Source organism: Zootoca vivipara, chromosome 7, assembly GCF_965207765.1.
Source record: "Zootoca vivipara chromosome 7, rZooViv2.hap1.1, whole genome shotgun sequence".
NCBI classification, from domain to species: Eukaryota; Metazoa; Chordata; class Lepidosauria; order Squamata; family Lacertidae; genus Zootoca; species Zootoca vivipara.
In genome coordinates this window covers 26,533,102-26,560,038 of record NC_142590.1, presented here as the reverse complement: position 1 = coordinate 26,560,038, position 26,937 = coordinate 26,533,102, and the positions used below count along the sequence as shown (strand labels likewise).

The 26,937-nt window shown below is 43.0% G+C and overlaps 1 protein-coding gene across 9 annotated transcripts in view; it reads right to left on the bottom strand.

Annotated features, from left to right (window-relative positions):
- The window catches only part of SYDE2 (synapse defective Rho GTPase homolog 2), a 58,789-nt gene that overhangs the window by 14,316 nt on the left and 17,536 nt on the right, over positions 1–26,937 (bottom strand). For 6 of the 9 annotated variants that reach the window (XR_015950980.1, XR_015950979.1, XR_015950982.1 and 3 more), the window contains exons 3-6: positions 23,260–24,356; positions 21,951–22,077; positions 13,663–13,844; positions 9,974–10,205 (exon numbers count right to left, since the gene is read on the bottom strand). Coding sequence is in view for 3 of the 9 variants with exons in the window: in XM_060276762.2 (XP_060132745.1) it covers positions 3,534–4,024; positions 9,974–10,205; positions 13,663–13,844; positions 21,951–22,077; positions 23,260–24,356 (2,129 nt within the window). In the remaining 6 variants the exon portion in view is untranslated. Of the gene's footprint in view, positions 1–17; positions 4,025–4,606; positions 4,662–9,973; positions 10,206–13,662; positions 13,845–21,950; positions 22,078–23,259; positions 24,357–26,937 lie in introns of those variants that run through there. The other 3 variants (XM_060276762.2, XM_060276765.2, XM_060276766.2) reach the window with 2 other exon arrangements.

The following is a 26,937-nucleotide window of genomic DNA, read 5'->3' as shown; positions in this document are numbered from 1 at the left end:
TAGCACTGATGGCAACCTTTTACAAAATGCAACCCATTTTTATTCTTAATCCAGATTTTATTCAGAATTAACATTTATATTTTTAAAAATAATCCACTTCCTGTACATATATACTTTTAAAAAAATACACCAGCTTATCAATAAATGCTTCAGGTTAAAATTTCCAAACAGTATCGTTGTTATTTAATTGCAATGACTGTATTGTGTACTGAGACGCTAACGATAATAAATTAATAAAAAGGACACTGGATAAAAAGTGGAGATATTTAGGAAAAAACATGGCAAAATAAATAATAACAACAACAACAACAACAACAACAACAACAACAACAACAACAGTAGCCAGACAATATATAGGAGGGAAACAAACAAGTTAAAATAGCATTTACACAAGGTCCATAGGCCAAGAGAGCGGCCGCTAACATAATACAGGAGAAAATTAAATCTTACAGTGTGTCATGAGTTTGCAAGACCCAAAGCACTATTTCATAAACCTTTGCTGACCTATATTTTAAAAAGCATTTCCATTTAAAAACTTACTCCTCTGCATTATTAATAATGCAGCCTTTTTTAAAATGAGGCAATTGGTTGTATAATTTTTATTGCTTGGGTCTTATTGCTAGACAGTGGACAGAAGTTGAGTTTTCAGTTATATATTTGCATAAGACTTGCATTTGCTTTGGTCAACTACTAAGATAGCCAACATCCGAGGACAAGTTTCGTAAACGTTTTGTCACATTTATCCTTCTAAGGGAAGGGCTGAGGAGCTGTCAATAATACTCATTTAAGACAACTGGCAAGATAAACAGTAAATTGATAGTCTCATTTAATACTTGTTTAATATTTCTGGTATGAGAGCAAATACTAAGAACTTCAAAATGCATTCAGGACCTAGATATATTATTTTTAAAAGGCACTTTCTCAATTCACGTGTCAACCTTTAAAAATAGGATGGATTTTTTGGGGGGAGGGGGCTACAGTCATTTTAGCATCTACTAAGCTTTCAGAACATCTAAAATATTCCACTCGGACCAATAGGACTACTCTCCTCCTTTTAAAAAATTTTTAAAATAAAAAACCAGGATCTCTCTGTTCATATACCTTTGCATCAGATACCCAAAACCTATAGTGTTTACTACACGAGTAGACCCAGGAGGCTGTATTGACCCAGGAGCCCGTTGACACCAGACTGGCACACACAATATGCAGCTTGGTGTGGGAGCCTTAGGATTGTGTATGCTAATTATGCAGACACGTAAAACATGTGTTGCAATTGGATTCATACATGCCGTACCCCTTTATAAACATATCTCCTACCTTACAACCTGTGCCCCGATTTTCAAGGCATATGGACTACTTGGGAGCTAGATATATTGTCCTAAGGCCCATTCTACATTTAAAAAATAAAATAAAAATAAATAAAAATAAAATCCTATGAAAGCTCTAGATACAGTGGATGGTTTTCACCACTATGTGGGGAGCGGTGGCCACATCCTGTACTTCTGTGTTCTAGCAGCCAGTCTGGTTAGCATGAGACACTGGCAAAACTCTGAACAGGGGAGAAAAAACCCCAAAACATTTAGAGTACCTTCCTCAACTTGATGCCCATCCAATGTTGTTGGAGTTTGACTCCCAACAGATGTAAGTAGCATGGCCAATGGTTGGGCATGATACAAGTTATAGACCAAAACATCTGGACTACAGATGCTGAGGACGGTTGATTTAGAGCAGGGCTTGGGGAGCCTGCAGTCCTCTGGTTTGTCCTGGACTAGAGTTCCCATAATCCCCCGATCACTGCATTTGTATTCACAAGGACTACAGCTTCATAAACATGGTTCAGCATGGGGATCTGCACTCTTGAATTACGCTTGCTACTTGAGGCTGAACCAGGAAACACGTTCAGTCTTTAAATCCATCCCGATTTAAGTCTCATGGAGTTTGAGTTTGTGTGTGCGCGTGCGCACACACACACATCTAACTTATTCCGAAAATTTGGCATTAACAGAGCCTTTGATCATGCATGAAATACTGCTCTGTCCATGTTTGCATCTGGCTGAACTTTGGAAAGGGTTACAGGGATGTGTATTGGGGGGGGGCAATGTGCATTTTAAATAATATGCATATTTGTGAGCCACCACAGTGTGAAATTTGGACTCTGGGAAACAATTGTTCCCATTGCCAAAGCCTCTCTAGAAACTCTTAAAAACGTGGAAATTGCGCGATGCAAGAAGCACACATTATCTGGGAAAGTTATGCACATGTACGGCTGAGAGATATAAATGTCACCTGTGGCCTTCAAACTCCTCGCAGGTATTCAGCAAGTCCCTTCTGGTCCAACCCATATCCACTGCTGCTTAGCTGGCCATTTATTTTGGCATCTTGCGACACACATTCCTTTTAGAAGTTGTATTCATATTCAAATATAAAGCGTCCCTTTCCTGAAGTACCGATGATACAAAGGGTTTGAAACAGGCAGCCACAGCAAATGCTCTTCATAATGTCTCATAGAACTTGCCCTGCAAGGCTCTCGTTTCTTGACTTGGGGTGAGGGAAAGGGAAGGCTGGACAGGGAAGGGGGAACGAATGCAGTGTCCTCCTATTTCCGACAACAGCCAAGTATGCCGCCTGTAGATGCGTCTTGCAGGAGGCGGCATTATCTCCTATGCTATGTTCTATAGCAGGGGAGGGGAACCTTCCGCCTGCAGCTGAATTTAATCTGGCTCCTTCCTGCTTGTCAACTGGAACAACTTAGCAGGGGGGGAGAGGAAGGACAAGGAGGGATATGGTGAACAAGCACTGTACTCCAAATGGAGTAGATCAAGCCAATGCTTTTTAATATATGTGTATAAATATGTACAAAAAAGACAAAAAAAAGTTAGAAAAATATTTTTTTCACTTTTAAATAATTGCAGGAAAGTGTTAATGCAGGAATACATTAATATTTGTACATTTAAACGTTTTCATATATAGCTATATAGGTATATATAAAAAGCTTTTTTTTTTATAGCAGCCTTTGCATTGCAAGTGAATAAGGTGTCAAAATATGGTAGAAAAAAAATGATCTACCTACAGTTTGCGCTGCAAATTATCAGGTAAGCAGCAATGTTAATCCTCCCTTTCTGGGAAAACATCTGTACCAGGGCTAAAGTTTCAGGAACAAATGAGTGCTGTTCCTGTTGTAATAGACAGAGATGGTGCCTTGTGTACCTTGCATAAATTGTCCAAACTTCCTAAGTGCATAGTACCTTGAAAGGGAAACGGAAATTCTGCAATCATCTCATGAAAAGTAACGTACCATTTTAAACCCAGGAGGGTCAACAGAGAAGAAGGAAGGGGGAGTAAAATTACAACAAAACAATAACAGATTGTGTTAATACCAATGTACTAAGCCCACAGTGGATCAAAATCACTGCGCGATGCAATGGAAATAACAGCACTCCACCCGTCTCTCTTTTGGGGAAGAAACGGGGGGGGGGGGGTAGGGAGACATCAAAAAAAAGAGAGAAAAAGGTATTGCAGAGGGACATTACTTATCAGTAACTGATGTTGAGCTTGTTTTTATTGAGTTCCCGTTCCAGGTTTCCTATCAGAGTATCAATGCTTTCCTGAAGATCTTTGAGGTTTACTCTGTGGTTCCCTGCAGAATCCATGGCTTGCACCGTCAAATAGGCCTGAAAAGTGTGTTCTTTGGACATGCAATGGGGCCGTTCAGCGAGCTTCTCCGAGCCATCCACTCCACCACCGTCATCGCCACTTTCGGCATCTTCCGAAGGAACATCGTCATAGTCTGCTTCGTTCAGGGTCTCCTTGGGGCTGACGAAGTAGCTCTCCCCACAGCCACTCCAGTCTCCGGCATAGCGGTTGCTTGAAGGGCTATCCAGTCTGGCTGGCCTGGACCTGAGGATCCCAGACATCTCAGTACTGCTCAAGTTCAACATCTGAGGCCGCTGCTTCTTAGGCCTCAAGTAATTCACAGACGACTGCTGCTCAGACAATGCAGAGTCTTTGACGGCTGAATGTTGCACTAAGACAAACAGCAGTTTTAAGACATGTTAGCTGAATGGCGTATATTACAAGAAACCAACAGTGTTAACATTGCATTATTTCTCTCTATTTATCTACAGTTGGAACATGCATGTATGCATGCACACTTAACAGCCAAAACATTCTACTACTGGGGTAGTGGAGCTAGCTAGTATTCCTATATTAGGAGGGGAAAGCCTGGGAGAAAACGTTCCGTCTCAAAACTATCATGCCTTAGTCCACCTGCAACCGTAGGAGTCTGTTAAATTTTCTAAGCGCCTCAATGAACTCTGCAAGTTAATCACAAACCCGCAAACACAACGCAGTTCAAGTGAGGGCTGGGCTTTCATCTGCCATCCACATTCAGCTGTGTAAGACAAAAGCAAGGCCCGGCAAGTGTTAAAACAGCTTGCAAACATAGCCACCACTCCAGAAAGCTGACAATTTTGGATCCAAGTGTGTGCAAAGGCAGCTGAAGCTTTTCAAAGGTTTCTTTCCCCCCACACCTCTAAGCAGCCATATACTCCAGCTCAGAGACAGTGGTGGGGGATACATGCAACACACGTCTGGCAATTTTTGTTACCTGAACTCATGGATCTACACTCCAAGAAACTAAGTCTCCTCTGGTTATCGGCTCCCTATGGTTAAATAGTACAGATGTTTTATTGACAGCTGACAGCTGAATATTTCAACTGTAAATTATCTTTATCCCATGGTGCTTCTACGATCATGCCATTTTTGTTCGATTTTAGCAGTTTGCTGGCTGCAATACAGAACATGAAAGGGGCATAATTCCTCCCCCAAATGCTTGAATACTTGCTAAGGGTAGGGCTCAGTGATATATCGTCCAAAACCTAAGTCCATATCGTGATATGGGTTTCATAATTTTTGACCTGGAAATACAATTGGGAATTACAGTGCGTGTGCCTGCGTGTGCACACAAGTGCGTGCGTCTGCTATGCAAAAATCACGATGCGGGGGAAACTGTGAAGCCAGCCAATGTCTCTACATAGCTCCATCCTTATTTCACACATCGTGATATGTCGGTATATTGCGGGGTTTAGGTGGCGATAAATAATGCAATGTTGAAAACCAGGTATCGCCCTGGCCTGGCTAAAGGATGAGGGAGAAGGAAAGGCTATCAACAGAGAACTGTGGAAAGTAGGAAGGTTGTCATGATGCAGAAGAAATTGAGGGGACCTGGAAGCAGTGCTTGAATTTGTGAGTGGGGTGAGGGGTGGGGAAGGGGCCTGTCGCCATCACATTTTGTAACAGGGGCCGACTTCCCATCTTCTACAGGAGTGGGGCACCGTGATTTGGAGAAAACTGATGAAAGTCTGGGGTGGGCCTTTTGGATTTCATGAGAGGCCTCCGCTACCTTTCCCCTCACAATTCAAGCGCTGAGTAGGGTAGACCAGGCATCCCCAAACTGCAGCCCTCCAGATGTTTTGGCCTACAACTCCCATGATCCCTAGCCAACAGGACCAGTGGTTGGGAAAGATGGGAATTGTAGTCCAAAGCATTTGGAGGGCCGAAGTTTGAGGATGCCTGGGGTAGGCTAATCCAAGTCTGGGGAAACATCTTATTTAGGCATGAAGATGGAAGATAACTGGGCTAAAAAAGAGGGGAGGGCAGGATCATGCATGGCATGGCAGACATATGAAAGGGGAACGGGAGAGAGTTAGACCTTGTTATGCTTTGACAGTTTGATAGACAGAAGGGGTTTTCTTGCATTTCATACTTAAAAACTACAGTTTGAGCCTCTCACATGGCATGTGTGTCAGGTATGATTCTTACTAATATGGGAAAGGATGCAGACGTTAACATAACAGAGCATTCTAGCAAGTGTAGGTTTGGCAGCTGTATTACAGAAAGCCAGTGTTTTTTAAACTAGTTTTTCCAACCGCACAAACTCCCCATCCGACACCCCACAATGAAAAGAGAAGACAAATGAACACACAGGGGCCATCTCCCCATCAGTGGTGTGCCATGAAATTTTTTGTGCAGGAACAGTTAGGGCCAGAGGCTTGCCAGGGTGATGGGGTGACGTTGCACACATGATGTCTTGATGTCCTGATGTCGTGTCTCCCTCCCTAAGCTGGACAGAAGCTTCCTGGGCTTTGGGGAGGAGGTGCCAGGGCTCTGACAGGATGCTGGAGCCCTCCTGCCTGTTTCCTAAAGCTGGGAATTAAAAAAAAACCCCACAACAAAGAGGCAATTCTGCAAAAGCTGCTCCTTCAGCCAGATGACTTAGTGGAGTCAAAGCAGAGTGATGTTGGCAGTTGTGTTCATTGCGCTCTGCAAACAGCAGAATTGTCTCTGCCAGAGCATTCTGTATTGTCTGCAGAAACAAGTTGCCAACCAAGGAGCCTTTCCAGACGATTTCCAGATGGTCTAATTCAGACACAGTTCAGGCCTATAGTTGGTCAATCTGAAGGGCTTGACTAGGAGATGGAGGAGTTTAGTGACGAAAGCAACAAGGGACTTCCAAGAAAAAAAGGGGGGGGGGTGTTTCCACCGATGAAATATTGGTGTTGACTTGTGCTGAAAGTACAAGCTCCTTGGCTTTGAAAGACAAGGTCAGATTCTTTGCAGGGTCGCCAGATTACAAGAGCACACTGCTGTGATTCTCAGCCACGCAAGTCACTGGAAACCACCACAGAAGTCACCATCAAGGGGCTCAAAAGTACAACCGTAGAGGTCAAAAATAAAAAAAAGCAGGACATGTTAGCAGCACGAAAATGGGGAATAGGAGGCTCTCTTTTTTAAAAAAGTAAAAATTGCAGACACAGCATTTGCAGTAGTATGTAAAGACATCCTGCCCATAAACAGCACACTACAAGCTGGGAGCCCCCTGCAAAAGCAAGCCTTATTGGTGGGGATATGTCTTGTTATTCGTCTTTAACAATTCGGCTTTTTTTCTTTAAGAAACCGGGAGTGGGGAAAACCCTCCGCAGCAACAAAAGCTCTTCTGTTTAGGCTTTGCTCTCTTAAGGCAAAAGGGTCATGTGTTAAACCTTAAGTGCCAGCGTTGTTGAGCTTTCCTACTGAACAAGGAGCATGTGTTTTCCATTTAAAATTTTTTAAAAAAAACCACGAAGAGCACAAACATGGTTATCTAGTTTTTCAAATCCATTGGAGGCGTAACCTTTGAGAGCCCAAGCTCTGGCTTTGGCTTCTTCGTTGGAACAGAGCTCACTCCACAATGTTTAATTAAATTCTTCAAGAGCCGAAAGACGCTGTACAATATCATGCCTCTACAAGGAGTTTTGCAATCCTCTCATTTGTGCAACGGTTAGCTTCCTCGACAATAATCGCACACAAAAAGTATTATATGGCAAAGCAGTCTCCGTACATTCTGTACGTTTATAACTCTGACGTTCAAATCAGAGATTCATAAATCCTAGGCAACCAGCCACAGCCCTCGTTTCCTGGGCAAACATTAGGGTATGTCCAATTACCGAAACTATCTCAGCTTCCACTGACTGCATGGCCACATCAGGGTTGCAACGAACAGACCTTGAAAGCAAGGCTGCAAGTTATAGCTAGCATTATACATGTGACCACCAGAAGATGCTGTTGCTGAGGAGCAGACACATTACTCTGAAGGCACTTTCTTCTTTCAGCCTGGCCTGCCACAGCAGTTCGAGGAGTAGCTGCCTTGAGAGGATTCCCCTGTACCCGTTGTGGGAAAGGCGGTGAACGAACTTGTGCAGCAACTAGGGCGTTGCAGAAGCTCTCGCTGGCAAAGAAAGACAAAAGCAAGAGCACCAAGGAACAGGGACCCATTGGGGGGGATGCTCCTTGCACTTGTAGAGCAGCAAACAGAATAGCTCAGGGGACAGCATCAACAATGGTATTTCATGGCACATGGACGTGAGTGCTTTTAAATGTTTGGGGTCAGTTAAGTTTTTGTCTTCATTGCATTCATGCAATAGTTTCCTGTGCCTCCAATTCAGTGAAATTTAATTGCAGATCTGCACTGCGTCCTGCTTGCTGCACTCATAGAATTGTAGAGTTGCAGCTATCCCATACGGGGATCAAACCTTGGCATTATCACCACCACACTCTAACCAACTGAGAATGTTAGCACACAACTCCAGTCAGCTACGTTGCTATGCACTGGGGGGATCAACCGGTGGATGAAGAACATTCCACATTACTGCACAGATTGGAAATGGAGATATTGTTGCTACATAAACACTGGAAAGCCATAAATATCCATTTCTAAGAGTGGGCTGGGCTATCAGTACATTACCAATCGACAACCAGTGAAGCTAGGGTTCTGCCCTGAATACCCAATCTTTCCTACCATCAGGGCTGATGGTAGAAACTGGAATGGTAGGAGATGGAAACAATTTCTAAATGTGGTCTAGGCACCCAAAAGGCAGTTGAAGAAGACTTGCCCCATCCACTCTATGGCCCATATCAGCAACCAGACTAGAACCAGTGGGTAGCACAGGGGAACCCTCCATCTCCTTATGACTCATCTGATCTGGAAAGTGATGCCACAAACCTATCGTGAAATGAATTTCACTTGATCACAGCTGACCTTAAAAGTTGTCATTAGCCAGTGTTAGGATCAAGCCTTCTTAAGTGTGGCTCATTCAAAACTACAAGGCGGCAGGCAATTGAAAACACACTTATGCAAAAAATGAGACAGTCCTCCCAGTACACAGCCTTTCACAGACTTGCCTACTTAATCTGCTGCGATCATCAGCTTTATTCCTGACTACTGAAGCAGTTCTGCTTGAAATGGGATTAAGAGCTTGATATCAAATATTTCTGGCTCCAGAAAGCATTCTGGAAATATTCCTAAGGCACAAGTTATTTGCTGAGGCACCAGTAATCGGCAATGGAGAAAAATACTGAGAGAGTGTGCCTTTTGCTGCAACCACCAGAACGATATGGTGATGATGAGCGTTCTGAAATATCACAAGCAAACTCTGGCTTCATACCTAAAATGGCATTTTTTTTGCTATGCTATAGATCGGGGGCGGGTGGGGGGAAGGAACACTTCAGCATTCATATTCTGTTTATCCACTTCCTCTCCTCTAGTTGGCATGCCAAAAAAATAATAATAACCATCACCACTTTTTATTTAAACCCTTTTGCATCACCTTTCTCAGTGGCCATTCTCAAGCAAAGGAACTTCAGGTGGGAAACCTTGACGCCTGCTGAATTACAACTTATCAAGAAGTTCAGTCCTATCGCCAGCAGCCTGAATCAAGGTAACTCCACTATAGATGTGATTAGCTCACTCATGCCTGGATTGTGTATTTTTGTTACCATCAACACTGCTTTGCAAATGGTCCTTGTTACGATGTTACATACATTTCGACTTTAATGTAATTGTCACACTATGTAATTTGTGATTTTTATTTGCCCCCAACCTCATTGCTTACAACACTGTTTCCTCCTCTACAACAGATGTGTGTGTGTGTGTGTTTACGTACGTACACACACACACACACACACACACACACACACACACACACACACATATATGTACCTATATTTGCCGGTTTAGGGTAATGCTTCATGCATCAGCTGAAGTAGTCCCTACTCTGCAAAAGCTAAGCCATAATAAATGTGCTAAGATTGTTTGGTTTCTTGCAGCAACAGACTAAGACTGCAATCCAAATCTGTCGCGGCTGCTGCTTCCGATGCCCTGCAGGCTGCATCAGGCTTGATGCTGGCCAGTGTTGGCCCTGAGAGCAGCCTGGGCTCTAGTGGGGTTGGCTCAACGCTGCCCTGCCCTTGGAATGCCCCATTTGAGGGCTATCCACTGGGCAAACCGGTGGGGAACCAGCAGAGCTGGAAGAAGTGAGCCAAGGACTGCCTCCCTCCTCAGCCCAGTGTGGGGGTTTGGATTACAGCCCAACACAGCTCCCCCTCTGCAAATAAGAGAGTTAAATTATTTCCAGATATGCTTCTCTAAGACTTTTACCTGGCCACAGCTGGAGGAGGTAATGCAAAACCTCTATGTGTTTTTTGAAATCCAAGGCACTGGCAAGCTCTTCTGAATCTGTGAAAACTCTGTTGTTGTGATTGGTGGTTTCCTGCCGCTGGCTCAGTAGCACAGGCCCGAAACACACAGCTAGGTTCTGGCATGTCATTCTGTTTACTTCATGGTACGAAGCCACCAATTTCAGATGGTCCAACAGCATCCTTAGAGTAGCCTTAAAAAAAGGGGGGGGGGATAATTTGAGTTAGTTAGCTTCATGGTGGGGGAGGGGAAGAGGGTTTTTGTTTTGTTTCTAATCCTCTTGAAGAAGCGGGCCTTTTCACATAGCCACAATATCGTCATTTATGCACGATGCCAACAGTCAACAGAAGATAACCTTTCGATAGTACCTTTTTGTGTGCCACATAGAAGGGCGCAGATAACTGGTGTTTTCTCAGCTGCTCTGTGTTCTGTAATTCCTTCTCAAGGAAAATTTTGCCAAAGAGCACTAAGCTGCAGCCCTAAGCACACTTGCTTGGAAATAAGCCTAGCTGAAAACAGTGGGATTTACTTCCACATAAACATAGAATTGTGCTTCATCACATACTTGGGTGCATAATCAGTCACAGATGGTCCATTTTAGTTACAGTTTAAAAAATCTTTAGCATGTTTTATGCTCACACTGGGTCCTCCCCCCTGCCCTTTGGAAGCATTATAAAATACATCCAGTCTCAAAGTGAAGCTTTAGCTATCAAGGAACTGTTTTATTGGCACAGCAGCCTGTAGGATTAAGGGCAGAATTTTAACCATAATGCCAGCACAGAAATTCCACCTCCCCCCCCCATAAACAGCCCTGTAGTTAGACTGCAGGGGGCTCTTTGCCTCAGCACTTGGCTCTTCAGCAGTGGGCATAGCAATAGCAAAAACCAGAGCAATGAATCTACCACAGCATGCATGGTTTCCTGTTGCAGGTGTGTGCCTCTTGGCATCCTGGCCAAAGTGTCCTTTTCTCCAACTGGTACAACACATAATTTTCTCTTACACCAACAACAGCAACATGTGAGAGTTCCACCACGGAACTCAGCTGGCCTGGTATCCCTCCAGGATGTTGTGGAACTACAATTCCCATCATCCTTTCTGTCAGGGTGGGTATCAAGAACAGGTCAGTGATAACTCACACAGTGGCAGTAAATTTAACCCTCTTAATTCAAGGAAACAAGCTCAGGAGGTCCAGGCCTAGTGAGCACAGCAACACTTCCTGGTAGATCTTGCCCCACTGTGGCAGTTGTAAGGACTGAAGGTCCACGTCTTCCCCCAGCTCCCTAAATTGCCTCCTCCCCCAGTTCTTTCCCAGGCAATCTGAGGCTCTGCCATCTTGCATGTCTTTGCTCCACCCTCTTCATACTTCTTTGGGTTCTGGGAGACCAGAAGGGAGCTGAGATGGGCCTTATCTCTGCCTCTTGGCCCCCTCTTGGATAAGGAAAGGATAAGATGCCAGAGGAAAACATAAGTATTTGTTTTTAAATAAAGCTTTGGGATTGATTAAGTAACTCAACGTAGAAAGAAAAGTTGCCCCTGTCTAGCTGCCCGAGTATAAAATGGCGCAGCTGGTTCCCCTTCACTGGGAAGGTTAGAATGCCCACGTGTGTTGTCTGTATGTGAAATTAATTAAGCAGCAGTCTTTCGTTAGAGGTGCTTGAAAATTACAGTGGTCCAGGGATAAATAGTCAACACAGGGCAGCTTAGCAAGTCAATAAAATCATTGTCTCCTGATATATTCAGAACAGGCACACGCATTATTGTTGACTGTCGGTTAAACATTCACAGCGTTCGGCTTTGCTCAAAATCAATGGGCCTTTCCATCAGCATTGCTGAACGATCCCGCCTTTCGTTTATTTTCAGTCACTCACAGACGTCGCACCATCTCATTCATAAACAAAATGTAGCACTTTACTGTTTTTAAATTACTATTTGAAAGCAACCACACAGTGCTTGCCAAAAGCTGCATTTGCCTGCATGGGGATCTGAAAGGGGCCATGCATGCCTAAGAGAGAACTGTTGGGAGATTTGCTTTTTTATTTTCCACTGTGGAAGACAAAGCCACTGTTCAGTCCCCCCACCCCCCAAAAAAACACCCTAGTTTCTCTCTTTGGTAGTGGGAACTGTGTAGAAAATAAACAGATAATTAAAAGCAGAGCTGTAGCTGCAGGTATTGTTTGCTGCTGCCATGTACATATGTTCTTTCTTTGGCTCCCAGGCCCTCTGTTTACATGGGAATGATCTGCTGAGATGGAGCATTAAATGGCTGTGCTTAGCAGATGATTTTAAACACCTGCAGTCTAAAGTTCGCTTTGCTCACTACTGGGAGCATGGCGACAGTAGCAGAACACTAGGCTTCCTGCAGTACACTCGCAATCTATATTATCTAGATGCCAGGTCTGCAGGTTAGTTTCTGAACACACTCGCACATCCATCTCTAGCCCCCCCCCCCAAAATCCAGGCAAACAAGAAGCATTATCAGAGTTCATGGATCTATTTGAGAAGGGTTTCCACGCTGGAAATGTTAGGTCTGTGAGAATAGTGGTCTCTTAACAACACCCAGCACCCTTAAAAAACTAAGGTTCTGATCATTCTATTCACTGCGGTGGAATTAAATTTCACACAGTTTAATTTCAGATTTACAGGCGTCTCTCCCCATGCAGTCTAGAGAAATATGGTTGTCATGATTTCAGGCTGGATGCTATTATTTAATATTGTTTAGGTTCTGTATGCCCTGGTCCTAAGGGTGGATATATTACTGAATTTTTGTTATAGTTTAGCAATCTCTGTGGTTCCATAATAACTTGAAAGCTAATGAAAATATTTTAAAAACAAAAACAAGAAACCCTAAGTTTCCCATAATTCTTTGCAAGATGTCCTGACTGTTTAAAGTAGCATGTTTGCTGCTTTAAATTTATAGTGCACAGGGAGCCACACAGAGAAAAATGACATAGTCAATAGGAGCAGATTCTACCTCAGCAAACACCATGCTACTCTCAGCCTGGTTGCTTAAGCAACAGCTCCACCTACCCCCCTCTTGACTAGTTGACTTTAATACCAATAAAAGTAAACCTTTAATTTGCACATGGAATGATCTCTGCTGCTGCACTTCCATCAATGCCAACATAAATCTGGACAGAATGTCAGCTAACACTATTTACGGTAGCATCATGGAAACCCAGCAATGCAAAGACAAAAACAGTTTAATATTGGCATGAATAAGAATGGATTCACTAGACTGAGCTAACTACCCGCTTAGCAATATTTTCAGGACCCCCCCCCCTGTTGTATGATTCATGTACCCTGTTTCTCATATTTTAAGACATACCCATAAAATAAGCCATAGCAGGATTTTTAAGCATTCAAGGAATATAAGCCATACCCCGAAAATAAGACATAGTGATAGGCGCAGCAGCAATGCCGGACGCGGCAGGAGGAGGAGGAAAAAAATAAGACATCCCTTGAAAATAAGCCATAGTGTGTTTTTTTGAGGAAAAAATAAATATAAGACATGTCTTATAATATGAGAAACACGGTAGTCCAACATCTTATGGAAGAGCCCACTTGTCTCAGGTCATGACGCAATCCATTTTCTTTAAAAGAGGTTTGGAATTTAATATGCCGTCTACAGCGGACCAGTAAATGATACTTACCTTCTCAACTTCCGGAAGGCAATCCAAGAGAGCCACGGTATGCTCAGAATCACCAGGGTTATTATCACATCCATTCGCTGTCATTTTCAAGGGCTTTTTCACCATGGCATCTAACACAGCTTCGTAGAGTTGTTTGGTTATCAAGGGAGAAGGCAGCTCTCTTAAATAGTCCTTGAGAACACCTTCAGAAGAGATGCAGACAAGGTGCAATGAACAAACTGCAACGGCAGACGCCAGCAGGCACCTCCCTGCACACACTGTGAGCATATGTACAAAGCGCAAGGGTACCACTCCCAGAGCATCCCAGGACCTCAAGACATGTATGTATGGGAATATATCACAAGGCATGTATGCATGAGCATGTCGTGTTCCAAATGGCCCATTTTGCATATTATAAAATCCTGCAAATAATTCCAGTTCTCGGGTCTCGCAACAATATCTAATTCCGATTTTTAAACCTTCCCTCACAAATTCTGTATTCAATGTTTGCTAATGGATGGATGGCCAAAAAAGAAAATAATATCTAATAATTAAATAATATGGGGAAGCTGTCGCAACACTATAACACTTTCCATTTCAATGTCTGATGAGTTATGCCATATAGAATTCCAATAATCTTAGAACTGGACATTCAGGGTAGAATGGAATGACTGGGACATTTTCCTTTTCTGCATATTCTGTTTTCCCATTTTGCACTATCCTCTTTGATAGTGCAATATGCTTATGGAGCATGGGAGATACCTTATACTCAGTCCATGTGCTTAGTGTTGTCTACAATGATTGGCAGTGGCTCTCTAGAGGACATTCCTAGCCCTAGTGAGGGATGCCACTGACTGAACTCGGGAACTTCTCCATGCAAAACCAATGTTCTATCCCCTGAGCTATGGCCCTTTCAAGACTACCATTCACCATATCAGGAAATCTTGTAGTACTGTACCAGTTCTTGAATACTGGCAGAAGAAAAAGTACTGTGTTAACTTTACCATTGTGATGCTATTCAAAGCCCAGAACTGGCGCTCACACAAAAACCACACCCTAGGGAGAGAAATCTTTACAGCCTGAAGCAGTTGCTCAAACCTAAAGCAGCAAAATAAGGATCAGCTGGGCTGAAGGAAAGAAAATGAAGCTTGTGTTTAGAACTTTTTGCACTGTGGTTGGGTCTATACCCACAGAAGAACAAGGTGGCAGAATGGATTATATCGTGCTTCAAGCTAGAAGTGGAGCGTGCTGCTTTTAACCGCTCCTCTACCAAACTCCACCACCCCCTAGAAAAACCCAAACACACACCTCCATGGAAATATGAAAATAATCATTGAAGAGAAGAGTTCTAGCCTACCTTTTCGCCTACTGTGCAGATCAACTTGAAGCAAGCTCTCAACATATTGGAGGCTGGAGCACTCAAAAATGTAACCCCCCCCCCCCGTTTCTTGCAACCTCTGGTCTGAAACGAGACCACCAATTCTACCACCCCGTCCTGTTGCATCTGTAGACCAGACCTAAGATGCCATCTTCCACAAGAATGTGGAATGTGTTGTGGTTGTGGAAGAGAAACTGCATCAAGGAGCCAGCAAACATTTTTAGCAACTTCTGAATTCCTCTGCTACAATTCAGAACGGTTTGTTGTCTATAGGTCTCTTGACTCTTGTTGTTCAAGTGTACAGAGTTTTAAATGTGGTGATGGGTGCTGCAGGACTGTGCACTGCGGTTGCCATAGCTTCTCACTATGTACACCACACAACTTCCACATGTTCGACTGTTCCCCACTGAGTAAGCTTTGGAAGACACGGTGGAGCAATCAACCCTACCCTTGCCCTCTCTTCACGTAAGTAATGTGCCAAACACCAGCAATATTCTATCACACTAGGTTTCCCCCCTTCTAATACAAAGCCACTCTAGGAAACGTAGAATGATGAGTGCAAATCCTAATTTCAATGTAACAGGTACTTGTGCAAAAATAAATCCTGATGTCAAATACACAGCATCACATCCCTGTGCAAGAGTAATTTCATACTAGGAGAAATACCTGCCATTACTTGATTTAAATTTTTAAAAATCAGCGCAGTTTTAAAATCAGTTGTTAAAATCAGCACACTTTTGAAAGGTTCAGTTTGTCATCTTGCTTGAAAATGGTGTCCAAAAAAAAAAAATCAAAAAAAATCTGCTCCTTTATCTCAGGAACCAACCAGCATGCAAAATCTGGTTATGGTATTTTGATTGGTGACCAAATGCCAAGTGAACGGAAGAAGACAAACAACTTTCCGAGAAAGATAGTGAGATCTCAGACACTTTATATAGTTTGCTTTGTAGACCATGTAACCCTATTCATTTTAGGCCCCAACATTTTGCTTTGAGAAACTAAAGTCAAGCAGTCAAGTTGAAACAAACTGCATCCCCAACAAAATTCTGCAACCATACAAGCTTTAAAACTACTCCCCCCCCTCACTTTTTAGGAATACCGTACTCCAAACGGCAACCAATATATTTGTTTTGTGCTAGGCTCAGAAATCCAAGCACCTAGCTTTATAAACTCTTAAATGGCAGCTCAGTTGTTTTAATTGGGGAGGGGGGAGGTTTGCAGTGGTGCATGGGACCTTTTTTGTATTGTTCATAACTCATGGCCCAACTAGGTAAGCACAGCCTGCGCTTCAATAAATAGCACCATTTAATGTAGAATGAAAACAAAGAGAACTGAAAACAGGAAGCCAAGATACCAGTTTAAGTATCTGCCAAATAAAGGCCTTGCTAATCCTCGAACCATGACAGAAATACCACTGCTGAGTGTTCCTTAACAAAGCAAGACTTGTTGCAAGCCCTCAGTGTGCCTACCACAAATCCTGCCCTATGACCCAACTGTAATGTGAACTGTGTTAATTGAAGACTTTGTTAAGAGCAAAAATCCTTAAGAGTAAAGTGAGGGATTCTATTTTCACTCTTTGTTTGGGGAAGGGGGGGCACTGCTGAAAAAGCCCCAAAGACTACATAATTTTGATGTCAAGGAATATTGGAACTAGTCAGAATGTAAAGGCTAATTGTTTAATTACAACATGACACTAAACAGCTCTTTATGAATTCCACAGCTCCTAAGAGGCCCATCTGACACAAACCTTGCTAGTAAGCGAGGAGGGTTTGATGGTTACTTTGCAGGCTGAAGGGATGCATTTCGCACAATTATTTCAAGTCTAGGTAGGGCGTAAATTTACAACCTCGACAAGCAGTGGAAACAAATAGACAGAAACTGGTCTTTGTAAATCATGGGTTTGGGAAAATAGTGAAACGGGTGTGGGTGTGTTTAATATCAAATTCTGTCACCAGAATGGTTAAAAAAAAGAGCTTTGCAGACAGCTCATATGCAAGTGATAGGAAAGGAATCTGTCCTGTATTTTAAACACATTCAGCACAGAGGCACCACTTGCAATGTCTATTCATAGCATCAGCATTGAGCTATGCAACAGAGTCACTTGGCATTTCCTTCTCAAAACACTTTCTCCTGCTTAATTCCTGAACAGAATAACTTGTGAGCCCTCTGACCCGCCTCCCCTCTCCAAATCCTTTCACTAGCTGAGTTCTATAAGAGACGACAGTTATTTTTATGGAGTTGCCTCTCCTGACAGCTGCATTTTTCTTGATACACCACTGTCCACACAGAACTAATTTAGGCAGCAAGCAGAAAACACATACCTCCCCCAATCCACCTCATTAATTTCCCATTTTTCTGACCCACTGAACTGTTAAGTGTATGACATGCTTTACTCCAAGATGAGAATTCACATGGCTGGAAGCAGAAATGATGCAGCAATGTCAGAAACCAACCAGGTTCCAAATCCAGCAGAACACATTATTCTAAATCACATGTGCATTTAATTGCTTGCCAGCCAGAGGAGCATTCCTCAGTTGAGGTTTAATAATTAAATGCACATTCCTTGACCAACTGGAGTTTTCAAAGTAAAAGAGTGCCTTTTAGAGTCTTAGGGACACCCCACAGTTAATTAAAAAGTGGGAATGGGGGAGCAGCATCAAATACGAATTAGCTTTTAAAAGTACTACGATTTATGCTGAGGTTTCAACAAAATACTTTTAACTAGAACAATGTGTTTTTATCATACACATGTACACATCAGCCTCAAAACAATAAATGTTAAGAACTAAAACCGTCCTCAATCCCAGCAGTGAAATTGCACCATCCAAATCAGCAAATACATATCTTCTAAAAACAGAATTTGCTATTTGGAGGGGTCATACCCTTCAAAGCTGTAGGACAGGTTTCTAGCCCTCACGGTTGCAAATGCCTACAAAGTGCCTGCTGAAAGCTAATAACTCGACGGAGAGCTGAATTCTCCCGACCTTTGAAGGAGTCACAAGATGAGCTTTAATGAAAAGTATGAGCCTCTGTTGCGTTTCCCTGGTCACCACTAGCCCTTTTGGTTCCTACTACGCTTCTAACAATGAACACCTCCCATTTCTATGTCTCTCCTTCCCTTTCTTTTTGATCACAGTGGTCTACAACTTCTGGTTGGCCAAACCCAAAATGGTAGTTGAGAGTCCACCTTCTGCCAACCCTCGCACCAGCATCAGCTGCTGGCAAAAGCACTTATGGGCGACTTTGTGCCCACGTGCTTCTCCACTGTGCAGGACAGCCTCAACCCAACTCTGCAGTTTCGACGCTGGGAGGAATCTGCTTCCTCACCAGAGGGCAGTGCCGCCCTTGCCGTGGCAAAGCAAAAACTGCTGAAACCTGCTTCGTTGTATCTGATCTTGTCTGAAAACAAACGAACCTTTCAAAAACCCGAGTCCACCAGCACTCTTTTTCTTCTGATTTTGCTTAAGAAGCATCCAGTTTGGATTTCTGTTACAGCGTATACAGATGGCCATTATTGCTCTCATCTATTGAAACAAATAGCACGGCCTTATCCAAAGTGTTGCAGGGCTTAGAGTTATAACACATGTTGGCACGCAGCACTGTGCGTACTGTCAGACTGGCGGCCTGGCTAGCCCACAGTGCTGTCTGCTTTGGCTGGCAATGCACTCTAAGGTCTCAGGGAGCATATTTTCCCAGCCCTGCTCCTTTTAACTGGAGATGCCAGGTACCCCGAACCTGTGAACATCTGCATGCAGACAGCATTGCCTTTACCCAGTGAGTTATTAGTCCTCTTTGTTTCTGCTGAGCTCCAAGCCAATTTCAACAGGTGCTGCTGTTGCTCATTTAGGCTTTTGACCAGGCATAGGCAAACTCGGCCCTCTAGATGTTTTGGGACTACAACTCCCATCATCCCTAGCTAACAGGACCAGTGGTCAGGGATGATGGGAATTGTAGTCCAAAACATCTGGAGGGCCGAAGTCTGAGGATGCCTGGACCAGGCATAGGCAAACTCACCCTCCAGATGTTTTGGGACTACAACTCCCATCATCCCTAGCTAACAGGACCAGTGGTCAGGGATGATGGGAATTGTAGTCCCAAAACATCTGGAGGGCCGAGTTTGCCTATGCCTGCTTTGAGTAATGACGAGGGCTAGAAAAATGTCCTGTTTTGTTTTTTAAAAAACTGAAAGCTCAGATTCTTATGAACTCAATAACAACACACACATCTTACCATGTCTGCAGAATACATCACTAGATGTATCACTAGATACATCACAGCAGAATAAAACCCTTGCATTGGGCTTTAAAGGTTAACCATTCAGCAGTCACACAATCAACCTGATCCAGGCATTATTGGAATTTGTCATTAGCTGGGAACAGTGTTGTTGTTGTTGTTTTAAAAGTGCTGCCACCAAAATGAAGGATACAGGCACTGCAATGTTTGCTGGAGAATTGAAGTACAATCATACCTTGGTTCTCGAACAGATTAAGTTCTGGGAGAACCATTTGAAAACCAAAGCGCAGCTTCCGATTGGCTGCAGGAGCATCATGCAGCCAATCTGAAGCCACGCCGGACGTTCGGCTTCTGAAAATCATTCAAAACTGGAACACTCACTTCCAGGTTTCGATCGTTTGGGAGCCATTTTGTTCAGGAGCCAAGGCATTTGAGATCTATGGTATGACTGTAACTGGAATTTTCACTAATGCTCAAATACAAAACCACATTTAAATGCAATATATAATCATGCTATGGCTGCTAGCCTAGATAGCTATTTTAAAAGAAGCATTATACAAGGGGGGGGGGGAACCTGTGGACCCCACCCCAGATGTTGTTGGACTACAACTTCCATCATCTCTGACCACTGTTCATGCATTCCACATTTTAGACTGATTAATGCAGGGTTGGTCTATGAGCAGCTGTTTGCCATGACTGCTAAAGGAAACCTCCACGTTACGAGGTAGTGTACCACTGTATACCAGATACTGGAGAAATGCAGCAGGCAAGACCTACTGATTTCTTGCCCTCCTTGGAAGCTTCCGAGAGACCTCTGCCTGACTTATGTTGGAAACAGAATGCTAGAGTAGATGGGAACTATTGACCCGAGTCTTCTATGTTCTCATTACTGCGCAGTGCTATAAAGCCTAACCTGTGCACACAAACAGAAGCAGAGCAGCCGCAGCAGCTCAAATCAAGAGAGATAAGATTGCAAGAGACATTCTATTCTCAAAACGGCTGTAATTCAGAGGGCGTTGCTTGAAACTGTCCATCCCACAGGAAATTCCACACTTGAGGCTCGCTGTCATCCAAGATGGAAAAGGAGCACAAAGAGGAATTTTCCATAAAAAGGAATCCATGAGCATTTTTATTCAGCTGAGGGGAAAGCTTAATCGGAGATTTCAAGAGATGAATCAAGACAGTTCAAGCAAGGTATTCAGTTTCATCTACACCAGAGAAGACGTTCAGAATTGCTATATTTTATTTGAGCAATTTATGCTCAAATAATGGGCAGGTGCACCACTGCCTAGACTCAGAACACAATTTAGTCAAACAGGCCCTGGTAAACAGGCCCCCAGGTATCTGAAGAAGTGTGCATGCACACGAAAGCTCATACCAAAATAAAAACTTAGTTGGTCTTTAAGGTGCTACTGAAGGAATTTTTTTATTTTACTTCGATCCAGACCAACACGGCTACCTACCTGTAACCAGGCCCTAGTAAACACACACTTTGAACCTTGTGGGGCTAACACTTGGAGGTTGAACTGAAGTAGCAAGATGATGGGTGAGGAAAGGGTTAAGGGCTCATTCTCTCCCCCTCACTTCTCTGACCTAAATTCCCCTCCATTTTGCTCTTTCAGACAAGACCTACTGTTAACAGGCACCAGCATGCAATGTGCCGTTAGACCCCCAAGATAAGCAATTTCGATGTCATAAAAGTTGTTGTCCCTATTGCTAAATTCCAAAGCAGCTCTAAAATCTCCTCCAGTATTCCCATGGCTTCGTGACCTGCCAAAAACTACTTGAGGAGAGCAATTCCAGAAGCAAAGTAAGTCAAAATATATTAATTTTGTTCCACCCTAAACCAAACTTGCAGGACAATCTGAGTGATTCTCTGTTTGATACTACATTCTCCAAGCCATGTCCATTTTGGATCCTGGGTGGGAGTAGACCTTGGCAAATAACAATAGGAAATAGCTGTAAGATATAACCTTCATGCCCCCAAACCCAGCCAAAAAATAACACGCAGGATTGTTCCGATGGCATAATCCTGCCCTATGCATGCAGGTCAGCATAAAATGGAGCTCTCTTCCTCCCCTTTCTCAGCTGGCTCTTACTGGTCAGGGTAGTTAGAGGGTTCTATTGATCATGTCCTGAGCATTTCTGCTTTCTTAAAAACCAAACAAAAAGCATACTCTTTATTTTAAAAATGTCAGCTTCATCCCTACCTACAGCCAATGCAACTACTTACTCTGGGCATTTTTTTTTCATTTCTGTTCTAAAGCATGCATACACAGAATGTTGTGACAAAAGCTCACTCTCATCAGATAAATGGGAACTAGCCCTGATCAGGAGTCCCTAAGGAGATGAGCATTGAGGAACTGTCCAAGCAGAAGACCCAAAACTCCACAAAAGCTCAACCCTTATTTCCAGGTTTGCGAATGTTTTTTGGAAGTCGAACATCGGGCACGGCTTCCGATTGAGTGCAGGGAGCACCTGCAGCCAATCAGAAGCCGTGCCTTGGTTTTCGAACGGTTCCATGAGTCGGATTAAGTTCAACAACCAAGGTACCACTGTAATGATATCTATGGCTCCACTTGTACACTACCAAAATGAAAATCATTTTCCCATTGACATTACAGATATTTTAAGCATGTTCTCCCTTTTTAAAAAATAATAATAATCAAGGTGTGGTTTTTTTTATAAAAGAAATTACCTGTTATCACATTTATATCTGGGTACTGGGTTTCACAGAGAGTAACTGCTTTGCTATCCTTCTCAAATGCCTCACGAAGCTCTTTCTTGACAGCTGCTGAGCCACATAAACGGTACAGGCCTACAACCTAGAAGCAAAATCATAACCTTACAACATGGCACAGTTTTGCCACCTAAGGAATACTAAGGTTGTAAGTTAAATACCAAGCACAAATACAGTTTTTAGTAAGCCCAGTTAGAAGCATCAAGATGTTCATGCAAGATTCCCCAAAGATGCCGAGAGACACGTAGATTGTATCATTGGCACGCAGTACAGTTTTTCGCTAGAAAAAGACATAATGGTTATCAATATTCTACGGAGTACTCTGCCAGGGATATAACGAAGTAAATGAATATTGTTGGCATCCATCTGTCTCGAGAGACAATGGAGGAGTGTGCCTTTGGGGGTGGAGTCAAACTGTTGGAAGCCTGGAAATTAAAATCAGGTGATAAAATAAGCTGAAACTGAGAATTACAAAGGACACCAGTTTGCTTCTTTGGAGGCACTGAATGCTTTCTACATAGATACGGTAGCCAGCCAGCAGACAAAACTGTCTTTAGGCTATATGTAGCAAAGTTGTTTAGAAAATTGCCCCCAAAGGCTCCTTTATTAGGAACCCATAAAAGGCTTAATAAATAAGCCGCAGGGAGAGAAATCTCTCTCTCTCTCTCTCCACTCTTGGAAATTCAATAATCCCATTATGACCAGAGGACGCAATAACCTCTGATAGCAATTACATGCTCTCAGCTTATCATGTGATGACTGCAATTCCCATAAAAGCAATAAAACATTTAAACTTGCCCTATGAGGAATCTATCCATCAAAACTGTTTACTACAACTTCATCTTCCACACTGGGACAGCAAAAACTAGCTGTTTTGTTTGTTCAGTTTTGTTTAGATTAGCACAAAAAAACCAATTAATTTCACTACCACCATATTCCAGGTTTGGAAGTTCCTGAGGTCAGAGGAAACTTAGACCCAGAATAGATGTGTTGGCGTTCCAGAAGGCACAGACTGCTTTTATCCCTCCACTTATTGTATCATAAAAACACATCATGTCTCCATGACTGCAAGGGGCAGGAGAGAGCAGCCTTCATCCCACTGCAATGCAGGTGTACTACCCCGAACTAAGGAAGTGAAGAATATGGTGCATCCAACAAAGACAACATTATTTATAGCAAAAGTAAATAAATAAATAAGGGTAATGCCCTAAGCAGCAAAAATTAAATGCAGAAGAATGCAGTGGTTGTTATTTTTAATTAACTCTACCTGGCAGCCTCTTTTTTCAATCTCTATAATGCACTTCTTCATCAACAGGGGCACCATCAAGCCTACGTTTTCCTTCTCCACAACCTTCCGAGCATCTACTCCAAACATTACCGGTTCTCTTTCTCCATCTAGTCCATTGAGAGAATTCTCCCACTGCTCCAGAAGGGTCAGCTTGACATAAATAATACCTCGGGGCTCCAGTTTTACTGCCAACTGATGAGTCTTCGTCACCCGAAAAAGAGCAGGGAGGACCACCGTCCCATGGCAGCAGACCCGATTTTTCCTCGGTGTGGGCTCCCAGCTGAACACCACCAGTTTCAAATGCTGGGCATTCTCTATTTCTATGTTGAAAGTGTGATCCATGTCCAAAAAGGTTGTCCTGCACGTCAGCAAGGCCGTCCTCGCTTTGTTTACCGAATCTACCTGAATGGCGCAGAAGACGTCTCTGGAGTCCATCCTTGGTGGTTTCAGATCCTCCGCGCCATAGAAATGGATGCTCATGAGTCCAGATATGTACTGGGAACATTTAGGTTGGTCAGAGAAACTGTAGTGCCTAAAAGCGTCAATGTCTATTTCCGCCTTACTACCGTTGCTGCTTGGGAACGCTTCCTTTCCTTTTCCAGCCCGGCTTTCTACGCCGTGCTTCCCTGATTTTGTTATAAGCTCAGGAGAGTCTCCGTCGCTGAGGTAGCCCCCTTTGCTGGAGGATTTCGAATTGCCACTGCTTTTCTTTTTGTAGTTGTGCTGAGACGACACGCTGCTGTCAAGATGGTACCGGCTTATGACGTTCCTGCTAGCTGCTGCAGTGATGCTCCCGGAAGAATGTAGCGACCCGTGGCCTATGACCTGGCAGTTATTCTTAAGCAACGAAGAATTGTCCGTGCTACTATGGCTTGAAATTCCCTTGACGCTCAGCTTCCTGCTCAGCTCTGGCAATTTTTTCATTTTCATGGAAAGTTTCCTCACCGTTCTCGGGGATTTTATTTTGTCAGGGAAGGACCAGTTTATCGAACCACCTTTCTTCAAAGGGTTAGGACTCGGAGGAGAACCTTCTGCCACTCCCACCTCAGACTTGCTTGCAGACAACATCCCAGGACCTTTGCAGGGGTGGGGAAAAGAAGAAAGGAACATGTTAAAAATGAATGAAATTTAATTTAAGAAGCTACTAATTTGCCAGGACCTGAAAAGGGTATGTGTGGTATTATTCAGGACAACGCAGAGCATCAGATGCACCTACAACATGCTCTGACCTATGGACTGTGCTTTTCTGCCTTGTTCTGCCAAAAGCAGAACCACACAAGGAACCTGCCCCATCCTTCCCTTAAGAATCTGCCTAGGAACAATTAACCAATCCATGCCTGGTTATGTACTACTATTCTGTCTCTCTGCATTGCCATCTCATTGCCTTGTTAATTTAGCTTCTTTCAAAAGAAGTGACTCCTGAATGCAACTGCTCTGTGAAAGCAAGTCATGTGAAAAAAAGACTCCTGTACCTTGTCTGCAGGTCAAGCCACTGGAAAAGAATGGAAAATTAAAGGGGACCCACTTTTGCTCTAGAACTTGCATCTTTTTAACAGTTGTATCGTGTTTCAGTGTAATTTTGCATCCTCTTGGCGAACAACAATGTCCCCCTCTGCTTCTGATGTGCAGCGTGGAGATGGAATGCTTTTGGAAGTCTTTTAACAGTTCTAACTTGCCTTGCTTCTTCAAGCCCCAGAGTGCCTTCTTCCTTTCTTGCACAATGCCCCTTTATGTGTGTCATGGAAAGCTGTTGGCTCCCAGGTGATAGCCACCTAGGAATTAAGAAAGCATCCAGTGGATTCAGCAAAGCATTACCAGCTTGCGTGCTAATCTAGGATGACTGTTCTTTTTAAAAACAAAATTTAATCATAGCCAGGAGAAGAAAAACTGAAAGCATTAATCAGAAGCCCTGCATCCTGTGGTTGCATGAGGGCATCATAATAAATTAAGATTTATTACGATAAGCCTAGGTGAGTATCGAGGAGAAAATCGGAAGCTCTAGCTTCTGTTTTGACTAACTACAGGGTTTGGAGTAATGTGACCTCTAAACTGTGGTTAATCTTAACTATGGTTTGCTGAAATAAGGCAGCTTCCTAACACCGAATCTCTCCAGTAAAACTATTTTTATCTGCCTTGGGTTTTCCAGATGACCTGTTTATTAAGGGTTCACCCTGATTTGTTTGCAGAAAGATTAAATAATGAGCATTTAGATTTTTTCCCCAGGAATCCTGGAAAACATTGCAATGAAGCAAAAGTTATACCACAATTTCCATTGCATTTTCGTTCACTTTCCATATCAGAAAGAGTCTGATCTTTTGAGGAAGCAGTTTCGTTGCACAAGAAGCTTCCAAATCAGCTTTAATTTCACAAGCTGAATTTGCCAGTATATGATTGAATCCAATCAGAAAATAGCAAAGAGCCTGCAAGTTCTCTTATATACTATTGTACATCGCTATGATATCTGCTCATGTTTAGCAGTCTGTAAGTTTTCCTGGCAACCTAGCAGTTCGAAACCACATCAAAATGCAAGTAGATAAATAGGAACCGCTACAGAGGGAAGGTAAACAGCGTTTCCGTGTGCTGCTCTGGTTTGCCAGAAGCAGCTTTGTCATGCTGGCCACATGACCTGGAAGCTATACGCCGGCTCCCTCGGCCAATAATGCGAGATGAGCGCGCAACCCCAGAGTCAGTCACGACTGGACCTAATGGTCAGGGGTCCCTTTACCTTTACCTTTAAGTTTTCCAAATAAAAATAAGATAAACTGTGCATGTTTTTTTGTTGGGTTCTGACAAAACAAGCTGTAGTTAACAAAAAACAAAAGCACCTGCTCTCCTTGTGAGTTACAGATTAGTGCAAAGTCTCAATTGGCAAAGCATGGTTTGAGATCAGCCAGCAAACTAGAATCCGAAAACATAGAATATGTTTCAGCTAACCGTTGTGCTGTGAACTGACCATAGTTGTTATGCTACCTCTGGAAGCTCTTGCACCTAGAAACAAGACTGCTGATGAGATGAAAAGTAAAAGCAAGCATGTATCTCTAAAGAAGTTGGCCCATATGTTGGGAACTCAAACAACAATCTGGAATCTAAACTATGGTTAGTGCAAACCACTATTTGGTATGACATCTAAACTGAGAGAGAGAAACAGTGGCTTTATTTTGATTTTCTCTCTTAGGATTTACAGAGCTATATAAAAAACGTAATTCACATTTTCATAATTCACACAACTGGCGAATTCACAGAACTGGTCAAATCAAATTTTATTAAACGGTCACAGACCAAAACGAGACACAGAACTGGTCATAATTCATAGGAACTGGTCAGGTGAGATTCTAGAATTTATTACTGCCTTTCTGACAGTTCCTCTTTAGCAGCATCTGTTACTAACTGCTTCCTAATTTTTGTTATCAGAGCAGACTCTACTGAGGCTGCGACTTCACAAGAAGCTGCTAACAAGAGGGTTGCTCCACTACGAAGTTATTTCATCTGGATATTTTGGACCAGCAGCTATTGGGTGTACATGTGATTACATTACAAAGAACCCTTCCCTCACCACTGCCCCAATCCAAAAATCCCATATGCCGCAGAAGTCAGCATACCTCCAAAACTCACAAAATTCTCTCATGAGCCTTTCATAGACCAACAGGTTAACAAATG